Source organism: Zosterops lateralis, assembly GCF_965231275.1.
Source record: "Zosterops lateralis genome assembly, chromosome: 6".
Taxonomy (NCBI): domain Eukaryota; kingdom Metazoa; phylum Chordata; class Aves; order Passeriformes; family Zosteropidae; genus Zosterops; species Zosterops lateralis.
The window spans coordinates 4,728,139-4,747,454 of NC_139761.1; the positions used below are offsets into that span (position 1 = coordinate 4,728,139).

General features: G+C 39.6%; 1 protein-coding gene across 1 annotated transcript in view; it reads left to right on the forward strand.

Annotated features, from left to right (window-relative positions):
- KIAA0586 overlaps positions 1 to 19,316 on the forward strand; it is a 68,138-nt gene that overhangs the window by 27,696 nt on the left and 21,126 nt on the right. Inside the window, exons 25-34 of the mRNA XM_083863411.1 lie at positions 17 to 132; positions 705 to 889; positions 3,079 to 3,238; positions 3,792 to 4,044; positions 4,605 to 4,855; positions 5,254 to 5,330; positions 6,984 to 7,118; positions 8,738 to 8,918; positions 12,288 to 12,424; positions 15,695 to 15,782. Coding sequence (XP_083719537.1) covers positions 17 to 132; positions 705 to 889; positions 3,079 to 3,238; positions 3,792 to 4,044; positions 4,605 to 4,855; positions 5,254 to 5,330; positions 6,984 to 7,118; positions 8,738 to 8,918; positions 12,288 to 12,424; positions 15,695 to 15,782 — 1,583 coding nt within the window. The remainder of the gene's footprint in view (positions 1 to 16; positions 133 to 704; positions 890 to 3,078; positions 3,239 to 3,791; positions 4,045 to 4,604; positions 4,856 to 5,253; positions 5,331 to 6,983; positions 7,119 to 8,737; positions 8,919 to 12,287; positions 12,425 to 15,694; positions 15,783 to 19,316) is intronic.

The following is a 19,316-nucleotide window of genomic DNA, read 5'->3' on the forward strand; positions in this document are numbered from 1 at the left end:
GGTTTTATTCTGCCAGGGTGGAACAAGAAATAATGGCAAAAATTATCAGTGAGATATGCTCAGCTCAGAAAGAAACAGTGGCCAGCATTAGCTCAGAGAGTGAAGACAGTGAGGCTGGATCCCCTGACTTTGGTAAGTAGGAATTATTGGATTATCTTAATTTTTGGCTAATTCTAACTAGCTGTGTGTAGGTGGCTGTTACTTCAGCCTAAGGGTGGATAATCCTGAACCAGTGAAGCTGAAAAGCAGCAGCGCACACCTAAATTTATGTTGAGACAGAGCAAGTGTTGCAAGGCCATTGAAATAAATTATCTAAAATAAAAAGAAAATGAAGACTTAGTATAACAGCACTGTTCAAATCACCTTCTGTTATTGGCCACCTAAATCACATTTGGCATTTTGCTGAGCCTGTAATGTTTGTTTGCCTTTGTTTTTTTTAATAGATGTGTCAAAAATTACTTCTGTTATGAATGTGTGAGAATGGAGAGAAAAGCATTTCTCCTATGATGTCACTGCCCTTTTCTGTTCCCTTCTTTTATGCTCCTGATTTGTTTCTCTAGTGTTGTTTATCTGGAAGGTTAAAAAAAAAATCACTTTCTACAAAGGAATATTTAAAATTTCATAGAGGGTGAGTGGCTGCAGTGCAGTACACGGATTTTAGGAAGTGACACCTGGCTGTGTGTTTCATATTCCTTCATTTTCAGATGAAGTTGCAGGTGCTGAAGGATTTCAGCACTTTGTCGATGCTGGTGTCCCTGTGGACTCAGAAATGATAAATAATTTTGTAAAAGAAGCTCTCAGTGAAACCATTGCAACCATGCTGGGTGACAGTCAGGCTCAGAGAGCAGTTCCTGGTCCACGTGCTCCTCCCAGCACACCCACAGTGATGGTAAGAATCTGTTTTATTCAAGCTTTTCTGCTGAAGTTCTGAGAGACTTGGTATTAATTTCACGTTGTTAAAAGATAGCTCGTGTTATTTCCAAACAAAAATAGTTATTCTGCTTTCTTGCAATCAAATGAGAGATGAAGAAATTAATTTCCTCATCTAAGAAGAAATGGAAGCTGAGAGCAATATTATTTTTGGTGTTATGGGCTCACAGCCATTCTTTAATATCTGTTAAAATGACTATTAATTCTTTCTGAGTTTTGAATAAATGCTTAATTGATGAGTAGAGCTTCCTGTATGTAATACAGGATAATTTCCTGTGTTCCCTTTGATAATCAAATGACAGCTGGCTCTTACTTTGATAACAACATGACTGTGCTGCAATCTGGTGTTGTGTAATGTCTTTGGGATGCTTGTGGAAATTGCTGTGCTTAGAAATCCAGCTATGGAAGGCTTTGTTAGAAGTGGGATCAGTCATTCTGTTCTGCTGCAGTGCAGTTAGCCTGGAACACCTCCTCCTGCCCTGCTGCAGGGGACAAAGAGGTGATTCCATAGGCAAAAGTAAAGGTTTCAGTGGTGAGGGCTTAACCTCAGCCCCCCCCAGCATCTTTTCCACTCCATTACAGATTGAGGAGGGCCTGGTGTTCCTCTCAGCTTGATCTTCTGATGCTCAGAAACCTCTCCTGTTGTTTATTCTACATTTACTGATCTCCCTTTTTTTTTTTTCTCTATGAGCTTTAACTGAAATATCCTTTAGTTGAAGTGGCTGAGTTTTCCTTGCTTGTATATATTTCTACACTTCAAGAGATTAATTTTGTCCTCTTTGGCCTTGGTTTGATTAGCCTAAAGAGAGCAAACATCCATATGTGGACCATTTTTTGACTCTTGCTATTGTTTTCCAGTGTAGATTGGTTTCAAGCACAGGTAACACTAAAAATGCTCATAAACATTTTTAATAACACTGTGGTCTCCAAGATGGGGTTTCCTCAATGCCCTCAGCTGTAGTAATGATTCTCTCCTACTTTTATTGGAATCCCAGGCAGCTAATTAAGTTTTTTTTAAAGTCTTTCCACATTTTGTAGTGTGATAGCACAAGTTAAAGGATAGCTAGAAAAGTATTTTAATTCTTTTTTTGCATTTGTGCTCAATCTATAGCAGAAGTTCTTGAAAATGCAGCTTATTCATTCTTGATTTCTCCCTTCCCACTGTTAATTTTTGTATCTGGAACTGAATTTCAGCTGTTCCTGAGTACTTTGGTGTCCATGGTGTCACACAGTGGGGTGGGAGCTGCCAAATGTGTTGGCAGGTTCCACTTCTCATGAGAAATTTTAATAAAAATCATCAGCCTGAGGACATACTCTTCAGAAACTAGCCTGGAAATCTTCCTATAGCCTCATTGCCTTGTTTCCTTTATGAAAGGTCAGAGAACAAGGCTGGGAAATACTTGGAAAGGTCCAGCATATTCCTCCACAGCAGGCCAAACAACAGCCATCATTATTTGCTTGTCAGGTTTATGTCCAATGCTGTCATCTTTTTAAGGAGCATCACAATTCTGTTTGTGGTTCTTTTAGTGCTTTGCTGTCTTGGTTATTACTTTGTTTGTAATTTTCTTTTAGCTATTTCTTCTTACCATGAAATCATCAATACTGACTCAGTTTTATCCATGTCATGAAATATTTTCTTGCTAAACATTGCCTCAAATGCTTTATTAAAATCCATATAATAATAGAATTCCTATTTAGACTGGACATTAGGAATCATTTCTTCACCAAGAGGATGGTTAAACATGGGATTAGGCTTCCTGGAGAGGTGCTTGGTACCCAAAACCCGTCAGTATTTCAGAGGCATTTGGACAATGCCTTTAACAACAAATCCCAGCTTTTGGCCAGCCCTGAATTGGTCAGACAGTTGGACTGGATGATGATTGTGGTTCCCTTCCAACTGAAATAGTCTGTTCTGTTCCATACATCATGATTTCCCAATTTAACCATTTTAATGCCTAATTCATTGGTTTGCATTTACTTTCTCCTGGTGCAGCTTCCTGGAGGAGTTGGATCCATGGAAGCAGCAACTGTTCCTGTCCTGTGATGAGCTGCCTTTCCCTCTCTTGCTCAGCTCTCTCTGGGGCTCCTGGGAAGGCAGGAATTCTGCACTGAGATCATAACTGTGGTTATGATTTTTCTTCCCCTCAGGAGGCTCCTGTGCCTACTCCAGTGCCAACACCTCAGGCCACACCACCACCATCACCACCTTCAGAAAAAGAATTGCCTGAGGTCAAAACTCCAGATTCATCTCCATCTCCTCCAGAGATGAGTGGGGATGTTCGTGAGCATGAAAAAATTAAAGAAACAGGTATTGAAAATAATGATGGAAGTTTAGAAGTAGCAAATATGCTTTAATCTACTGCCTTTAATTTTCTTCTTCAAAGAAATGTTATCTCTCAAGATAAATATTCTTGAGGCTATAATTCAAGTGGAAACTCATGTTCTACAAAAATTTGTGGGGTAATTTATATAGAAAGCAAACATCTTTTATTTGGTAACAGGTCTATTTTCAAAATTAATGCACATTTCTATGGTCTGTGTGATTTCCACCCCTCCCAACCCCTCCACAAATTTTTACATCAGAAAAATAGCTGTCTTTTGCTCCTTCCTGTGCTTGTAATGTTAATTAAATCAAATGTACACTCTTCCAGTAAAGCAGCTTGGTTTTTTAAAATGCAGAGCAGTCTCCCTTGAGGAAGAAATTGAGATTTTATTCAAACTTCTTCAGGTGCCAGCACTGCAGATAAAAGAAGCATTTCTTAATCTAGTCTTTATAACTATCAAAAGATATCACAAAAACTGCGAATGTTTGGTAGAACTGACTCTCCCTGTCTGAGATCCACTTCCTGCTTTCCTTTCAGGTCTGAAATTTGCCTTCCCACGTGCAGGAGTTGAGACTGAAGCTGCCACCAGCCGTGTTGTCACCCCTGTGGTCACTCCTGTCACCACACCTCCCCCAGCAGCCACACCAAGCCCTCCTGTCTCAGAGTGGGGCTCCCAAGCTGCAAGAAGGGAAAGCCCAAAGCTCCCAAACCCGTGGGATGGTGCAGAACTTCCTCTGCAAGAAGAGAACCCCAGTCCTGTGCCTGAAGAACCCTTCTGTCCCAGGCCTGTGTGAGTTCAACAGGCTGCACAGTTTTCTCGTTTCTTAAAAACTGAAATGTGTATATTCTTTCTACATATAATGCTCAAAATGTCAGCAGGAAGAAATGCTTAATGTATATATCAGGAGGCATTTGAGATAAGCCAGGATTGGGTTTTCATTTTTTTTTTAATTGCTTAATGGGCATTTTAGAGAAAAATATGAAATCAGGGCCTTCCTCAGGATTTATCAGCCCTTATTCATTGCCCTTCTGAACACTGTACTTAGTAAACTTGTATTGCTGCACCTGCCAGTAACACATAGAATGACAATGAAACATTTTATTATATTAGCATTTTAATTTTTGTACTACCTCCTTGGCAATACATGTGGGAGTTTTTAGTTACAACCAGAAACTCACAGGTAACATCATTTAACCATGTTAATTCTTGAACTATTCTGTGAAACGCTGTGCTCTTGCATTGGAAAAAATACTTCAAAATTATTTTCTTTCCAGTATTGAATTTATGATGTTGATCTGGACTGTTCAGTGTGTCTGGGTGTATTCACAGTGCATGTTGTGACCTTGCAGGGAGATGTCAGTGGCCAATGATGAGGAACCAGAGGCTTGGGTTTTACCATCCCAGCAGCTGCCAGGGAGGCCCTTGGAGCCCCTTCCCTGCAGTGCCCAGGTGCCATCACCTGTGCCCACGGTCAGCTCCGGAGTGTCCTCACAGGAGAGCAGCAGCAGCAGCATCATCCCTACAGAGACTGAGACCACAGACAGAGCCCTCTCAGAAGGAGAGGTGCTCTTCACCTATGGACAGACACTGCCTGCAGCAGGTAACCAGCTGTGGAAATCAGAATTTGAGTTATTTTTTATTCATATAAAGCTACAAGTATGAACTTCCAGTTGGTGGAGATTGACAAGCTCTCGTTGTTCTTTTTCCCGTCACTGCTGTTTATTAAAGGGAAAAGATTCAATCTGCTCTTTTGTCATGAGATCAATCTGGAAAATAATTGGGATTTGTCTTGCTTACGTGCCATGTGGTACTAAGTTGTATTGAAAGCAAAGTGTAAGAAATACAAAAAGAAATATGAAAATATGAAAATCGACATCTGGCAGCAGGAATTTCCAAATTTACTAAAGCACAGTGTTGCACTTCTTAAAGAATGTAGCTTGGGTTTTCTGTCAAGTAACTTCAATGTTTTTAATAGTTGTAACACAAAATATTTTTCAGCCTTAACAGGAGGAGGATTGTCTCTTCCAAACCTCACTGAGAGCTTATCCAGTACTCTCCGAGATGCCAATGAGATGGTGAGGAACTCTTTCTTTCATAAAGGATCAGAGATAATGTGGGTTGCACCTTGGGCATCCTGCTGAATTGGATGTGCTTTAAACATTTTCACTCACCAACTTTTTTTTTGTTCACACTTTCAAACTGCATACTCACACAGAGTGTTAGAATTTCAGAACACCAAAGGAAAAAAGACCACATTAATACAAACTAATTTATGTTTTTAAAAAAGTTGGGTGATTTATATACTTCTGTAGGTGAGAGATAGCTATTATGCACTCTTATTTCTTTACTGTTTCTAGTTTTAAGGCATTTTAAACAGAATAGAACATTGCTATGCTCTGAGCTGTTGCAGCTTTGAGCCATCTTTTAATTGCTTGTGTGATTAAATTATTAAAGTGGGTTAGCTGAGGCTGGAGTCAGTTAAAGCTGCTTAAAACATCAGAAAAGTTTCTTATCCAATGTCTGCTGTAGTCCATGGTTCTGGAAGCCTCCCAAGTCAAGGAATTCTCCATTCCCTTTCTCTCTTTCGGTATTCCTCAAATGCCTGGACTTTACCTCTCTGACTTAGTATAAAGCCTCTTGGTAATCTGTAGCTGTCACAGAAATTATAGGAGAGAATATGGAGAAGAGAAAGCTCTGGGGGGACCTCACCACTGTATAAATATGTGGTGGAAAGAAGGAGGGAAGGAAGAGCCAGGGAAAGACAAGGGGGAGTGGAAAAGAGGTTGAAATTCAGGAAATTTGGTTTAAACATAAAAGATGTTTTTACTGTGGAGTGGCCAAACACTGGGAGAAAGGCTGCTTTGGGCAGCTGAGTTGGGCTAGAAAACCTCCAGAGGTCCCTTCCAAGCTCCACAAGGCAAGTTTAATGTTCTAGAGCAGGAGTCCTCTTCTCCTGGCCTGTCCTTCCTACTCATTTCTGCACATTCATGGGTACACCTCACCTGTACAGAGCTTCCCATCCAACATCCATGATTCCATTCAAGTCATGGCATCAAAGAACATCCTCAGTTGGAAGGGAACCACAAGAATGATCAAGTCCAACCCCTGGCTCTGCACAAAACCCCCCAAAAAACAACCACCACAGTTGTGAGACTGAGCCCTGAACTGGCAGATTCTCTGTCTGCCACACCTCCTCTCTTAAACTCTGGGCTTAAAACTCTGATAACAGATGAACCTAAATTAAAGTTCTCTTCATCAGAGGAACATTTGCCTGCTGAGATGTTCTTCCCTCTCTTTGTCAGCTGGATTGTAGCTCCTTCTAGTATTTCTCCACCCTCAATCCAGGCTGTTTGGTTGAGGAAGGTAATTCCTTGCTGGTGAGAGCAGCTCTGCAGCCAGATTGTTACTAGCAAAGGATGTGTGAGGATTTAACTGTTTCCCTGATCTTTGGAGGCCTGGAGGACCTTGTTCCTCTTTAAGTATTGCAGTTTTTTTGTATCAAATGAAGAATGTGCATGTCTGTGGGTAAAAAGAGAAAACAGTGTGTCATCTGTTTGCTTATTTTTAAATGCTTGAATTTTCACGACATAATTTTTCAGTGTGGAAACTTAACGTTAAAAAAAGCTTAGTTGTGAACTAAAGTAAGAATGATTCAAATGCCTACCAAAACCCAGTTTTGGAACATGTATTATGTGGATTTTTTTGTTGTTGTTGTTACTTTGTTCTAGGATTATGATCCTCCAAGTGAAGGGCAGGTGCTGAGGAGAACAGATAAAGGCTGTCACAGGGATCCTGTCCTGACTATTTTAACCAAATTAAATCAAGCACCTGTTTTTGCACAAGAAGGAAGAGACCACTTGGAGGTAACTTACAGCCCTTGGCTTTCCTGTAGAGTAGTTTTGAAGTGATTCTTTCCTACTCAAAAGTAGATAAAATATCCCAAGCTTATCCTTCCTGTTGGCTGTAGAACAGCTTCATACACTTCATTCCCTGCTCCAAGTGATCCCACTTCTGTTGGCTTCGGTTTTGTGTAAAAATTCTTTAAAAACACTGAAGTCTCAGTGTTATAAACAAACTGTACATCATATTTACCTCGTTTTCCAGGTATGTGTGTGACTGTCCCCATGTCCCAGGCTTGTCCTGTCACTTGGAGTACCAGGGAATTTTCTGTCACTTCAGCAATGCAGGTGGAATGTTGAACAGTAGAAATACACTGCATTTAACAGCCACAGGAGTGTTTTAGGGAGCTATGAAAAACAACCCAGCAAGTGTTTACATGTAGTTTGCACATGCTGTTGATACTGATCTTGGAACAAAACCTCAAAAATTCCTATTCAGCTGGCAGAAAAAAAAATTAAAAAGAGACAGAGAAAAATGTAATTATATGCATCACAATTTTTTTGTCACATATCTGAATTATTTCTCTGTTGGAAAACAGCAATTTGGTTGGGGTGTTCATTCTAACTGACATAGCTGGAGGAATGTTTGAAGGAAATGAACTTTGAATACTGCAGCAATGGTTCATGAGCACCTTTATTTACAGCAGACACTGCTTTTTCTGTGATGCTACTGATGCATAATGCAGTTTCTTCTTTCTGTCTTGGTCAGTTTAGTCTAAATAATTACCATCTTGACTCACCTCCTTGGCTATTCCTTTGTCTTTCTTTATTTTTGCTGATGAGCTCTGGTGGCTGGACTTGGTGAAAAGCTTTCTACAATGTTAACTCCCAAGTCTGCCTGTAATTGCAGTGACATTTTCTCATCAGCACTGCCAATTACAAATGGAGCTCTGCTTTGCTTTTTCCCTTTCCCATAGTCACAAACCACTCAGTCTGTCCACACAAGGCACTCATAAAAATCCCCCCAGATTGTGGCAAGGTGTGTGCAGGTGTCCCTTCTCCTTTAGAGGAGAATCAACATTCTCCTGCATGTTCCCTGTGTTGCCTTAGAGTGATACTGTGCACATGTCTCTATTTGTGTGTTCCACCTGTTTTTCTACATGGAAACAAGCTGGGTTTAACCTGCACCTTTGAAAGTCAGGATCTAGGGTACCATCTCTATTTTTAGCCCCTCCAAACCTACTGGAAAATTGAAGCTTTTATCTGACATGCACTGCAGACAGTCAATAGCTTTTAGATGCTGCCAATGTTTCAAGGTCAGGCAGTCAACAGTGGCCAAATCTATAACATCAAAGGCTTCATGTGCTAAAAATGTAACTTAGGTTCTGATCATGTTGAGATACCACTGACAAAATAAATGATGTTTGGCTGCAAGTGTTTCTTTTCTGTCCAGTACTGATAAATGTAGATCTTAACTTCAAACCTTGATTGTATCTCCAGGGCTTGTTTTCTTTTTCCAAGCAAATAGAATAAACTTAAGTTTATAAATGCTTTCATGGTTAATATAATTAGAAAACAATGTCTGGGTTTGGAAGACTCACACTGGGTTTTTGTATGTGCTGTGGTTTTGGTGTTCTCTGCAGGATTCTGATGGCAGCATTGGGGAGCTCAGTGAAGGTCAGAGACCGAGGCTGACCAGAGCACAGGGGAGAATCCTGATGGGAAATTCCATTTTTATGGAGCATCCAACTGCTCAGAGCTCTGGGAACAGGCCACACCAGGGTCTCCGTTCTGCATCTCCAGGGCAGCTTGCCCAAATTGGAGGTACAATTACATTCTTATTTCTTCTCTAGGATATTCATGTGGATTATGAAGGTTTTCCATGACAGCATCTGAAATAATTTCAGACCATACGTTCAAAATTGAGTATTTACAGGCAATTCCTACAATGAAATTATTAGTCTTCCTATTTCAAGAACTGGATTTAATTCAAGCCTTGTCCTCACTCTTCTTAGCAATTTCCTACAATTGGAATAAAAATCATGGCAAATACCCACTTGCCTATAGAAAAATTAACTTGTAAAGTGTCTATTTGATTCATTTAAGTCAAATTCAGTTCTGAGAAACACATGGAGGCAGTTTCCATTGGGCAGGTGTTAACACCAGCATTTGAAGCTACTTCTCTCTGTCCCCTTGCTCAGCACTGCTCCTCTTTGCTTTTATCACTCCATCATGGTGATACTGCAGTGGCTCATAAATGACAATATATTTTAGCTTCATCTATTCCTCTAATGATATGGAAATTAATTTTTTCCCAGATGGATAGCTCAGGCACACACATCCTGTACAAAGCAGGGATGTGTTGCTGTGGCAAAGCAGGTGAAATTTATTTTATTTCAGTTGAAAGTAGTGCTGAAACCAGTGGTCCTTCCTTCCTCTTCCTTATTTTTTATCCCAGGTTCTCTGTTATCTGAAAATGTCCTTTTACACTCATTTAATGTAACTGCTGCAAGGATGTAGAAACTCTTTTATTTTTGTTGACTGTGATTTTAAATCTGTTTAAACTAAACTGAAATAATTACTAGGCTGTTGCAACACAAACGTGGTTGCACTGATTTATCAAATGTTGTGTAAATTAAAGTGACCAAACAGCTGTTTTTCTGTCCTTTTAATTTTCACATTTATGAATATGACAAGAGAAGCTTATCTCACATTATTAACCCTTGGCCAGTAGGAAATGGATTGAAATTAAATGTATTTTAACACGTGGCAAAAACAAGCTTGGTGAAAATAGAATATTGGCTTGGTTTTGAAATTATTAACATTTGAACTGGTCACACAGTAACCTTCTAAACCAGCTGTGACCTAACATTTTGGACAACTACACCAGTGTCAGCCTTCAAAATACATTCTGGTACTTTATATATTGTCGAACTTCTCCTTTAAAGTAGTTCGTTGAAGGTTGTTTGAAAACTGGTTGCATGAAGTTTCTTGAGATAAGAGATTTCTCCAAGTCACTTGTTTGTGTTGGTGGAGGTCAGTCAGCACCAAGGACGCTGTGATGTGGCAATAAATCAGTGATCAGATCATCTGCAGATAGTGCAGGACAGGGGGGAATGGTTTTAACTAAAAGAGGAGAGATTTAGATTAAATGTGGTGAAGAAATTCTTCCCTGTGAGGGCAGTGAGGCCCTGGCACAGGGTGCCCAGAGCAGCTGTGGCTGCCCCTGGATCCCTGGAAGTGTCCAAGGCCAGGCTGGATAAGGCTTGGAGCAGCCTGGGACAGTGGAAAGTGTCCTTGCCCATGGCAGGGGAGTGGAACAGGATGAAGTTTAAGGTCCCTTTAACGCAAACCATTCTGGGGTTTCTCTGGTTCTGTAAGTCTGTAATGGTGCTCAGGACCACAGAGTTGGGAGATGCCTGTTAATGGCAAAATCTGTCTCTGTGTCTGTCTGTCCTTATGTCCTCCTTACCCAGACTGTCCATGCCTGTATCTGGCATAACAGGGTTGTATCTCCTTGTATCTCCAAAAATAATTTTTAATTTAATTTAATTTAGGATGCCCTTTGACTGTCCTGAAAATATCTTAACACTTTTCAAACCATCTCCTGCATGTGATGATAATCCACCAGCAGTGTGTTTCTCTGCTGATTTTTAAGCTTATCTGTAAATCTTGTAATGTTGTTTTTAGTTTTTATTGCAGCATGTTTTTGAGAGGAGGTAAGTGCCCTGGACTAACTACCATAGGGCAGTGCCCTGTCCTTTTACATAACCTTTACAATCCCAGACTGAGTTCTATTGCATTCTGATGATTTTTAATTTAGCTTCCCTCCCTCCCCACCTCTGAACACAGCACAGTAATTCACTGCATTGCTAAGGAAACGACATTGTATAAAAGCTTGGATCTGCTTTCAAGACAAGAGTTGTTTTCATCTCAAGGAGGAACAGAAATCCTTGTTTCTAAGTCCTTTTGTTAGTGAAGTCAACAGTGAGAAGAAAACAATCTGATTTGCAGGCAGGGTCGGGTGAAGGGTGGAAGGAATAATCAGTGATTGTTTTCACTTTCCTTCCGAACCTTTTTTCTCTCTCCACTGGGCTGTGATTGCCTGTCCTTCAGCCTAGTGCAAGTCAACTAGTTCCTGACAGCCACAACAGCTACAATGCAGGTCCATCCTTTTATTTGATAAAATAAAATTATTTTATTTTTAAGGGCTAATATTTTTATTTATTATTATTTTTAGGGCTAATACCAATAGTTATACCTATGGTGTCAGTGCTCACATATTTCAGAGTGTGCATCTCTGCACATGAAATCTTGCAGTGGATACTCAGTTCCTCTGTCAGAAGGAGTCACTCACAGAGGTGTCTGTAGGAATTTTGGGGATTGTGTGTCTGTGGGTTGTTTGCAGTTTTGTGATCAGTTTTTATTTGCATTATGGAAACACAATGTCCATTTATAGGATGGAGCAGGTGTTGCTCATGGAGAGACGTAACAGCATCTTGAAGATCAGTCACTTATAAATCCTTGTTTTCAGTGCTTACAGTCACGGATATAAAAACCAACATGCAAATGAAATGTGGCACATGCAGTCTTAAAGTGAACAATAATTACAGTTAATTAAGCAATGATTATAGTTAATTAGGCTTAAAATTCATTCTTTGGCTCTGTATGATAGCAGAAGGCTAAAGTTAGTTCATGAGCTGTCAGTACATTTTTCATAAAGATGTTTTACACACTTGCAGGCTGCAAAACCATGATAAATGTTGGATTAGAGAGCAAATTATCCCTTTAAAAGAGACTATATACAGGTTTCTTTTAGTTCATACAGGAGTGAAACATTTTAATGAAGAATCTTTTCCAATTTCTTTCCAGTAGGTGTGATAAAGCTCATTAAGCATATAATGCTATGATGAACTGTACAGCTCTGAAGCTTTCTTAGATGCTGCCACATTAGAAATCTACAGATAAAGCTGATTTATTTTTTCAATTTCCACAGACATGTATTTCTTATTTCATTTTTATCCCCACAAGAGCAATTTAAGGGGTACGCAATGAGCCATGTAAAGGAAGAAATCATTCTCTTTAACACTTCTTGTCCCAGTGTTGCAAGTTTGAAAGGCTGCACATTCTACCACGTGAGTTGACCAGGAGGTTATGGCTCCAGCTCATGAAGGAATTGTTTTCTCTCAGCAGAAATTCTTGGAGATGCTGATGCAAGTCCCAGTCCGATGCTTTTGGCTGAACTGGAGTCACAGCCAGGTTCAATTCCTGCTCTGCCAGCAGCCCAGCCAAGCTGCAGCATGACACCACTCCCAGAGGATCTGTCCCAGGTGAGCTGAAAGGACTTCTCTTGTGCCTAGTCAGGAGGAGCAAACTGAAACCTGGGAAAATAAATTTTCCTGTTCCACTATCATGCCTGACATCAGAGAACTGCTGCATTTAAAGTGACACATTCAGCTGAGAAAAATCAAAGTGCTTGTAGACAGTAAAGGTGGTTGTTTCCTGTGACAAATCCTTAGAATATCCCTTCTTTAAAGCTCAGACTTTCTTTTTTTATCTTTTCTGCACTTCCTCACAGCTTCACTGGTCTCACAGGATTCAGTCCTATATGACATTCATTGGGGCATTCCCACGTTTTAAGGAATGCAGGATAACATCCTGGGTATATGGCAGAGGAAGTGACAATAGGGATTTGGCCTCAGGAGTTGTAACCCATTAACTCAGCATTCCAGGAGCTTCATTTGTCCTAATAGGGGCAAGGTTGGAAAGGCAGTGAGGATGATGAACCTCAGAGCACTTACAGAGGAACATCTTATTGATCTCTGCTTCAAACCTAGACAGTTAATTTTTTGCTCCTTTATTAGTATGTGCTGTTACCTAGAGATGATGGTTTACTTGCTAACTAAATTCAAATAACAAGTGGCAAAAGCTAAAATTGAGGTGGCAGACTGCTCTCTAATACGTGAGGCTTCACAGTGTGTTTGAAAGCATTAGATACTTACCATGGTTGCTGTGTTCATGGATAAATTCCCTGATTTTTTTTTTTATATTTGATGTTTTATTTGTATTAAAAATAATCTAAAGTATCGTGCATTAAACTGCCCTTGGGTTTATGTTTTTGAGCCTTGATGTGTATTGTGCCATTGGTGTCTGAGCAGTTCTTAAATTTGTCACCTGAAGTGATGTGTTGCATCTTCAGAGATTTTTAATGTTACACCTCTTTTACTTTGAGCTCACCAGAGCAGACATTTTTGGAATTACTGTTCACAGGCAAAAGTGGATTCTAGCCAAAAGTAATAGGGACAGAGAGGGTAACGTGTGTCTCTTACAGAAAATATACAGATAGTTATATATTATCTTATATAAATGATTGCCCCATCCAGGAGAGATATTTAAGAACCTCTACTAGATCTGTACATCCTTCTCTGAAATGAAAAACTAATCCCTGTACCAGGTGGTTGGAAAGCTTGTTGTGACAGCACTTATCCACCTTGTGACAAGGATGAACCTTTCCCCTGGTTTAATTAAGGATGGTGTTCAGCTCTGCCATTGGATCTGCCTTGTCACCTGCCTGCAGGAGACAGATTTTCTGGTCACATTACACCAAGCTGAGAGAGCAAGAGGTACTGAGGCTTTCAGGGTGATTCATTCATTCTGTGCAAACGTTTAAGGCAATATTCACTTCAGACTTCTTGAAGGATTTCCTCACAAGTCAGTCACTGACTCTCACATCTTGTTCTTCATCTGCAGACGGTGTTCGCCTTCATTGAAATGAAACTATCACCTGCCTACAAAGGCAGAAAGACAAATCTCTTTAGGAGCAAAATTTGCTGAGAGAGCTGAGAAAATGCAGGATTGCAAATGGTGTCCTGCTGGGCTTTGGGCTTGGGAGGTGATGGGCACAGCCTGGGTGGTTTCTGCAGCCTGTGTGAACAGGATCCTGCTGCCAGGGAGGTTGTGGCAGGGATGTGGAGCTGCCAGACTTGTTTTCTCCCTGGCACTGGTGTTGTAGGTCAGGTTTTCACCAGCAGAAAGAGCACTGGGTTTTCACACAGGGCACGAGCAAATGGCTTTTAGTCATGTGTCTGTGTGGTCACTCAGTCCAAAACAAATGGCTTGAGTCATACAGGAATTTTCTTATCTACCCAAATTCCTTGGCTGCTCCTCCATTTCTGGCATTTGATTTTTTTAAATTTTTTTTTTGAGATTTATATATCCTTTTAGCCACTGTTAGACAGAAAGCCAGACTAAATGCATCTTTACTTTGACCCCTCCTGTCCATTCTTGTGCAACAATACAGGAATTGACTGTTATTTGTGGCCATTTTGCCCCCATGGTCTGAGCTCTAAGAAGCAAGAGAATGACTTGGAGGAAACTGGGCTCTTCCTATTCTAAACAAATCATTTTGATCATGGGAGGGACAGGAACACTGAAGTAATATTTGCGTGGCTGCACATTCCAGAGATGGTAAATCTAAATAATTTGAAGTCCCAAATGCATTGTTAAAATCTTAAAAAATCCCTTGGTTGCAAAATATTTTCATAATATTCTTTTATAAGTATGGATGTTTTTTATACCGTCCACATTTTTCAAGTGGGATTGTCAACTTTGGTATTCTCATTAGCTTTCATTTTTCAGTATTTCAAAAGACATGGTTTTTTAATCTTCAGGAATGCATAATTGTAGGTTATGAAGCTGTGTTATCTCTCAATTTCTGTTTGCAGCTTGGCTCAGTTTAAACTGAGTTTTGCTGTATTATAAATCCAGTAGAAAAAAAACCACTTCAGATGGACCCATTAGAACTGTTATGCTGCTGACATTTAATATTCATTTAATATATTGGCGTCCTTCAGTCACATTTTCATGAGACCTTCATGCTCTCAGAAAATAATATCAGCTCTTTTTCATCTTGTCTGCTTTAAATTTGTCTGTTTTAAGAGAAAGCTTAAATCTTCCAGATAGTGACAGGACAAGGGGCAGTGATTTTAAACTGCCAGAGGGCAGGGTTAGATTAGAGATTAGGAATAAATTCTTCCCTGGGAGGGTGATGACAGGGGCACAGGTTACCCAGAGAAGCTGTGGCTGCCCCATCCCTGGAAGTGTCCAAGACCAGACTGGATGGGGCTTAGACCAACCAATTCTTAAAACATGGCCAAGGAAATAAATTTTAGATTTGGCCTGGGTTTTCCAACCTGTGTGCTGAAACTTCTCTCTTTTCTTTTCTCTTTCATCTTTCTCTTATTAGTCAGGAGGATAATACCTAGGGAGATATCCTGGGTATTGAGAAGAAAGGCAGGGAAATTTTATGTTCTTTCCACTACATGCTTTGAGTAAAAATTGAAAGTCTCCTGTGTCTTGAGGTCTAAATGGCACTTTTCCATCCATTCTTGGTGCTCCCAGGATGTTTGTCTAGAGGGAATAGCTGTAATAGGCTAATTCAGAGCTCAATTCTCTTGAAGTCAGATGTAGGGAGAATGAGTGCACGTGTTTAATGAATCTTTAAAAACTTGTTTGGATGTTTCTTGAAGCCGAATGTAATCTTGCTGTGCTTTTACATCAAAAGTGAGATTTGTAATGTGATTTTAATGTGTGATACCTAGGAGGAAAGCCAGGGAGCTGCACGTGCTGAGACTGTGAAACCCCGAGTTATCTTTGTGAGGAGGAAATCTGAGGAGATGCAACAAGAAGGTAAATCAATGTCAATATGCAGAGTTCTCTCAGTTGAGCACATCACTTCTAAATATTGTTGTATACTGACATATTTTTTTCATGATTTTTTTAATATTTGGTTTTCATTACTACAACATTTCCAGACATTTCTGTAGACATAGTTTATACATGTGTACAAAGTTATGGCTGTATTTGTATATATTTATGGTATTGTTGGGGTACATTGAAAGGAAATTCAGCCTGGAGAAGATCCAGGGAGATTTTAGAGTCCCTTAAATGGGCTCCAAGAGATCTGGAGAGGGACTTTGGATAAGGGATGGAGTGGCAGGACAACAGGCAGTGGCTTCACAGTGGCAGAGGGCAGAATTAAATGGAATATTGGGAAAAAATTCTTCCTTGTGAGGGTGATGAGGCCCTTGCAGAGGGTGTCCAGAGAAGCTGTGGCTTCCCCTGGATCTCTGGAATTTCCAAGGCCAGGTTGGATGGGGCCTGGAGCAGCCTGGGATAGTGGAAGGTGTCCCTGCCCATGGGATGAGTTTTAAGTTCCCTTCCAACCCAATGCATTCTGTGATTCTATGAAATGTATCTGTATGGAAGTCATGAGAATCTTGGCAATTATTTATTTAAATTTGGATTTGCCAACAGCATGACAACGTGCATTTTCTGTAGTCAACTGCATCTTAAGTGCTTCATGGAGTGCTGTTCAGCAAACGAGATGTTCCTAATGTTGTGATAAAGGGAGTGGCTTGAGAAAACACAGGAGTGCTGCAGGAGAACTGAAAAATAGTGTAAGTTAAGGTCATGCAAAGGTGGGGGAAAAAAAAGAGATATTTTCAATGTTAAAATGACCTGGTTTGAGATGGGCTTCAAGCTGGTGTGTAACAGATAATGATTTTCTGTTCTGAAGGACACTCAGTATTATCTCTGCTATTTTTGGAGGTTGCTTAACAGTGTTTGTGAAGGTGTTCAGGATGGTGAAAGAGGGGGAGAGAATATCTTTTGTTTATTGTAGTTCAAGTCAGTGTTGGAATAGCATAAACTGCACATGACTGCCATGGGTAATTGTTTTAGCAGATAAGAAGTTTGTGGAGGGGCTACAGTGAGATGTGTAGCAATTTTAATCTTACATTCTGAGAACAAGAATCTAAAAACCTGCCTGTCTGCAATATATGCAATTATAATTGCTCCACCCTAGCACTGAGAAATTCTTCCTTCAAGCCCTTTTAAAAATAATTCTTTGAACTTCTTCCATTTAATTTTTTTAAAAGCATCTCATCGAATTCTGAGGGAATTATTTTGCTTCAAATATTTATAAGTGGTAAGAAAAGCCCCAGGGCCGATGTTATTGGTCGTGGGACTTGGAACCTAATTTCAAAACTGTGGTTTGCATATGAAGTAAGTTATGAATAATGTAAAAATTATCTGTGGATAATTAGTGTAAAAGCTTCCAGAGCTGAAGTGGCAAAACTTAGTGCAGGTCTGTGTTTACTTATTTTTACCTTTTTGGATTTGTACTGTAACACAAGGAGTTTGGGCACGGTCCAGCTATGTCTGTCAGCTGAAAACCTGTGACCAGGAGATGGCAGTAGTCAATTTTCTTTGAGAGGAACAAAAAAAAAAAAAAAGGAAAAAGAGGATGATTTATATACCAGGATAATTGAAATCTCATTCGAAGTATCCATATTTAATAAGCCAATAAAAATCTGGAGGATTAGCGAATGGAAACAACTGTCTGTCACTTTTAACCAGAATGTCTTCTCTCTCTAAGCTCCACCACAGAGACCTTAATCAGGCCAAAAGTTGAGGGTAAAAAATTAATAAGAAGCATTTGAAAGGAAAAGGAAAGGCTGCAACATGATAAGTGTACGTGGGTTTAAGTAAATACAACATTTTAAAATTAAGCACATCTGTTACTGTAAGTTCAAAGCACCTTGTTTATAAAAGCTTCATGTCAGATGGTTGCCTTCCCTGGGATAGCAAGGGACCAGGAATGCTGGCCTGGAAATGGAGAACCATTCTGGAGGCAGGACCATTTAGGTACTTTTTTCAGAGTTTAAAGGGTTGGGATTGGTATTAGAGTTTAGGAAATCCAAAGCCCTGAGATGAAGTGTGAATTCACAGTGCTGGGAGAAAAGGAAAATCGTTTTGGACTTCAAGTTGGATGTAAAAAAAACCCATTTTTGTTTAATTGATCAGTACATGACAAGATCTGATTCATCTTTAGGTGGCCATAAACATATATATATATATATATATATTAGAGCTTGCTTTTGTTCTTTAAAAGTTTCTGTGGTCTGCAGTGAACATGTGTTTTTACTGAGAGAAAGTTGATTGATGGCTTCTAATGAAAGCTGAAGTTCAGGACTGCTACAATATCATGTCTGAAAGGGCAAACTCTCCTGAAAAGTTACAACTGAAAATCAAGCCTGGATATATTATTAATTGAAATTTGTGCTTTCTCTAGACACAGTGGAGACAGTGGTTTGAAAACACAGAGTTGTAGTGCATAATATACATGCATATATATTTTTGGCTTTATAATACCCTTTAATCTTTGTACCATTCTTTCATATATCTTCGTGAATTTAATAGGATCGTAATTGTTGTGGTTAGTGAATGCTCATATTTCCAAAATTTAAACATTTTCAGGTTTACATTAAAGGGATTCAAAATTTTTAAAACTAAAATGAAAGAACAGGTGGCAATGTTTGAGTGCAGAGCATTTTTAAACTTTAATATGAGCAGCTCAGAGGTAGATATATCTTCACTTCATTATTTTCCTACAGCACAGACTCTCAAAATGGGACCTAGAGAGCACAATTTGATGATAGTGATTCCTTTTTATCTCCAGCTGGTGAATTATATTCAGGCAATGTAAATACATGGGAAAAGAATATTGGGACACTAAACCATTGGCTTTGTTGCCACAGAGAGATTGCACAACTGCTTGTGGGAGGAGATGATCTGTGCAATAAATGAATAAGATGACAAGATGCCCTTAAAACGATCTGTATAAAAACAAAAATTCCACAGTCCTTGTTCAATATTGAAAATGGGCTGTTTCTGTGTTAACATTAACTTTAGGCTGTATTGAAAGCTTTAATACTGAAAATATGGCTATAACTAAATACTTCTTTGTCTTTCTTCTTCAGCCAGGAATTGCTCTGAGTTAGGTTTTGGGTTATTTTTTCTTAAAACTATTGTGGCGTGAGGCAAATCTGTAACAGATGCTTCAAGGAAGGAAGAAGATTAGGATAAGGCTAAAGGTCTTTCTTTTTTTTTTTTTTTCTTAGAACTGGAACTGTTTTGGTCAAACTCAATGACTATTCTGAAAGCTTACTTTTCCCTTAATATCCTGCTGTTTCTTTTTTTGGCCTGAATTTCACTGGATGCTTTTGCTAAAGACTCCCCTCACCACCCTGGATAGAGCAGCCAGTGAAGCAAACCAGAGCTCCTCTTCCACACTGTGGGGAGAACCACCACAACCTGAGAGGCTGAAACAGTTTGTGTAGCCTGGATTGCTCTTTGAATTTTGCCTAATTTCTCAGAGAA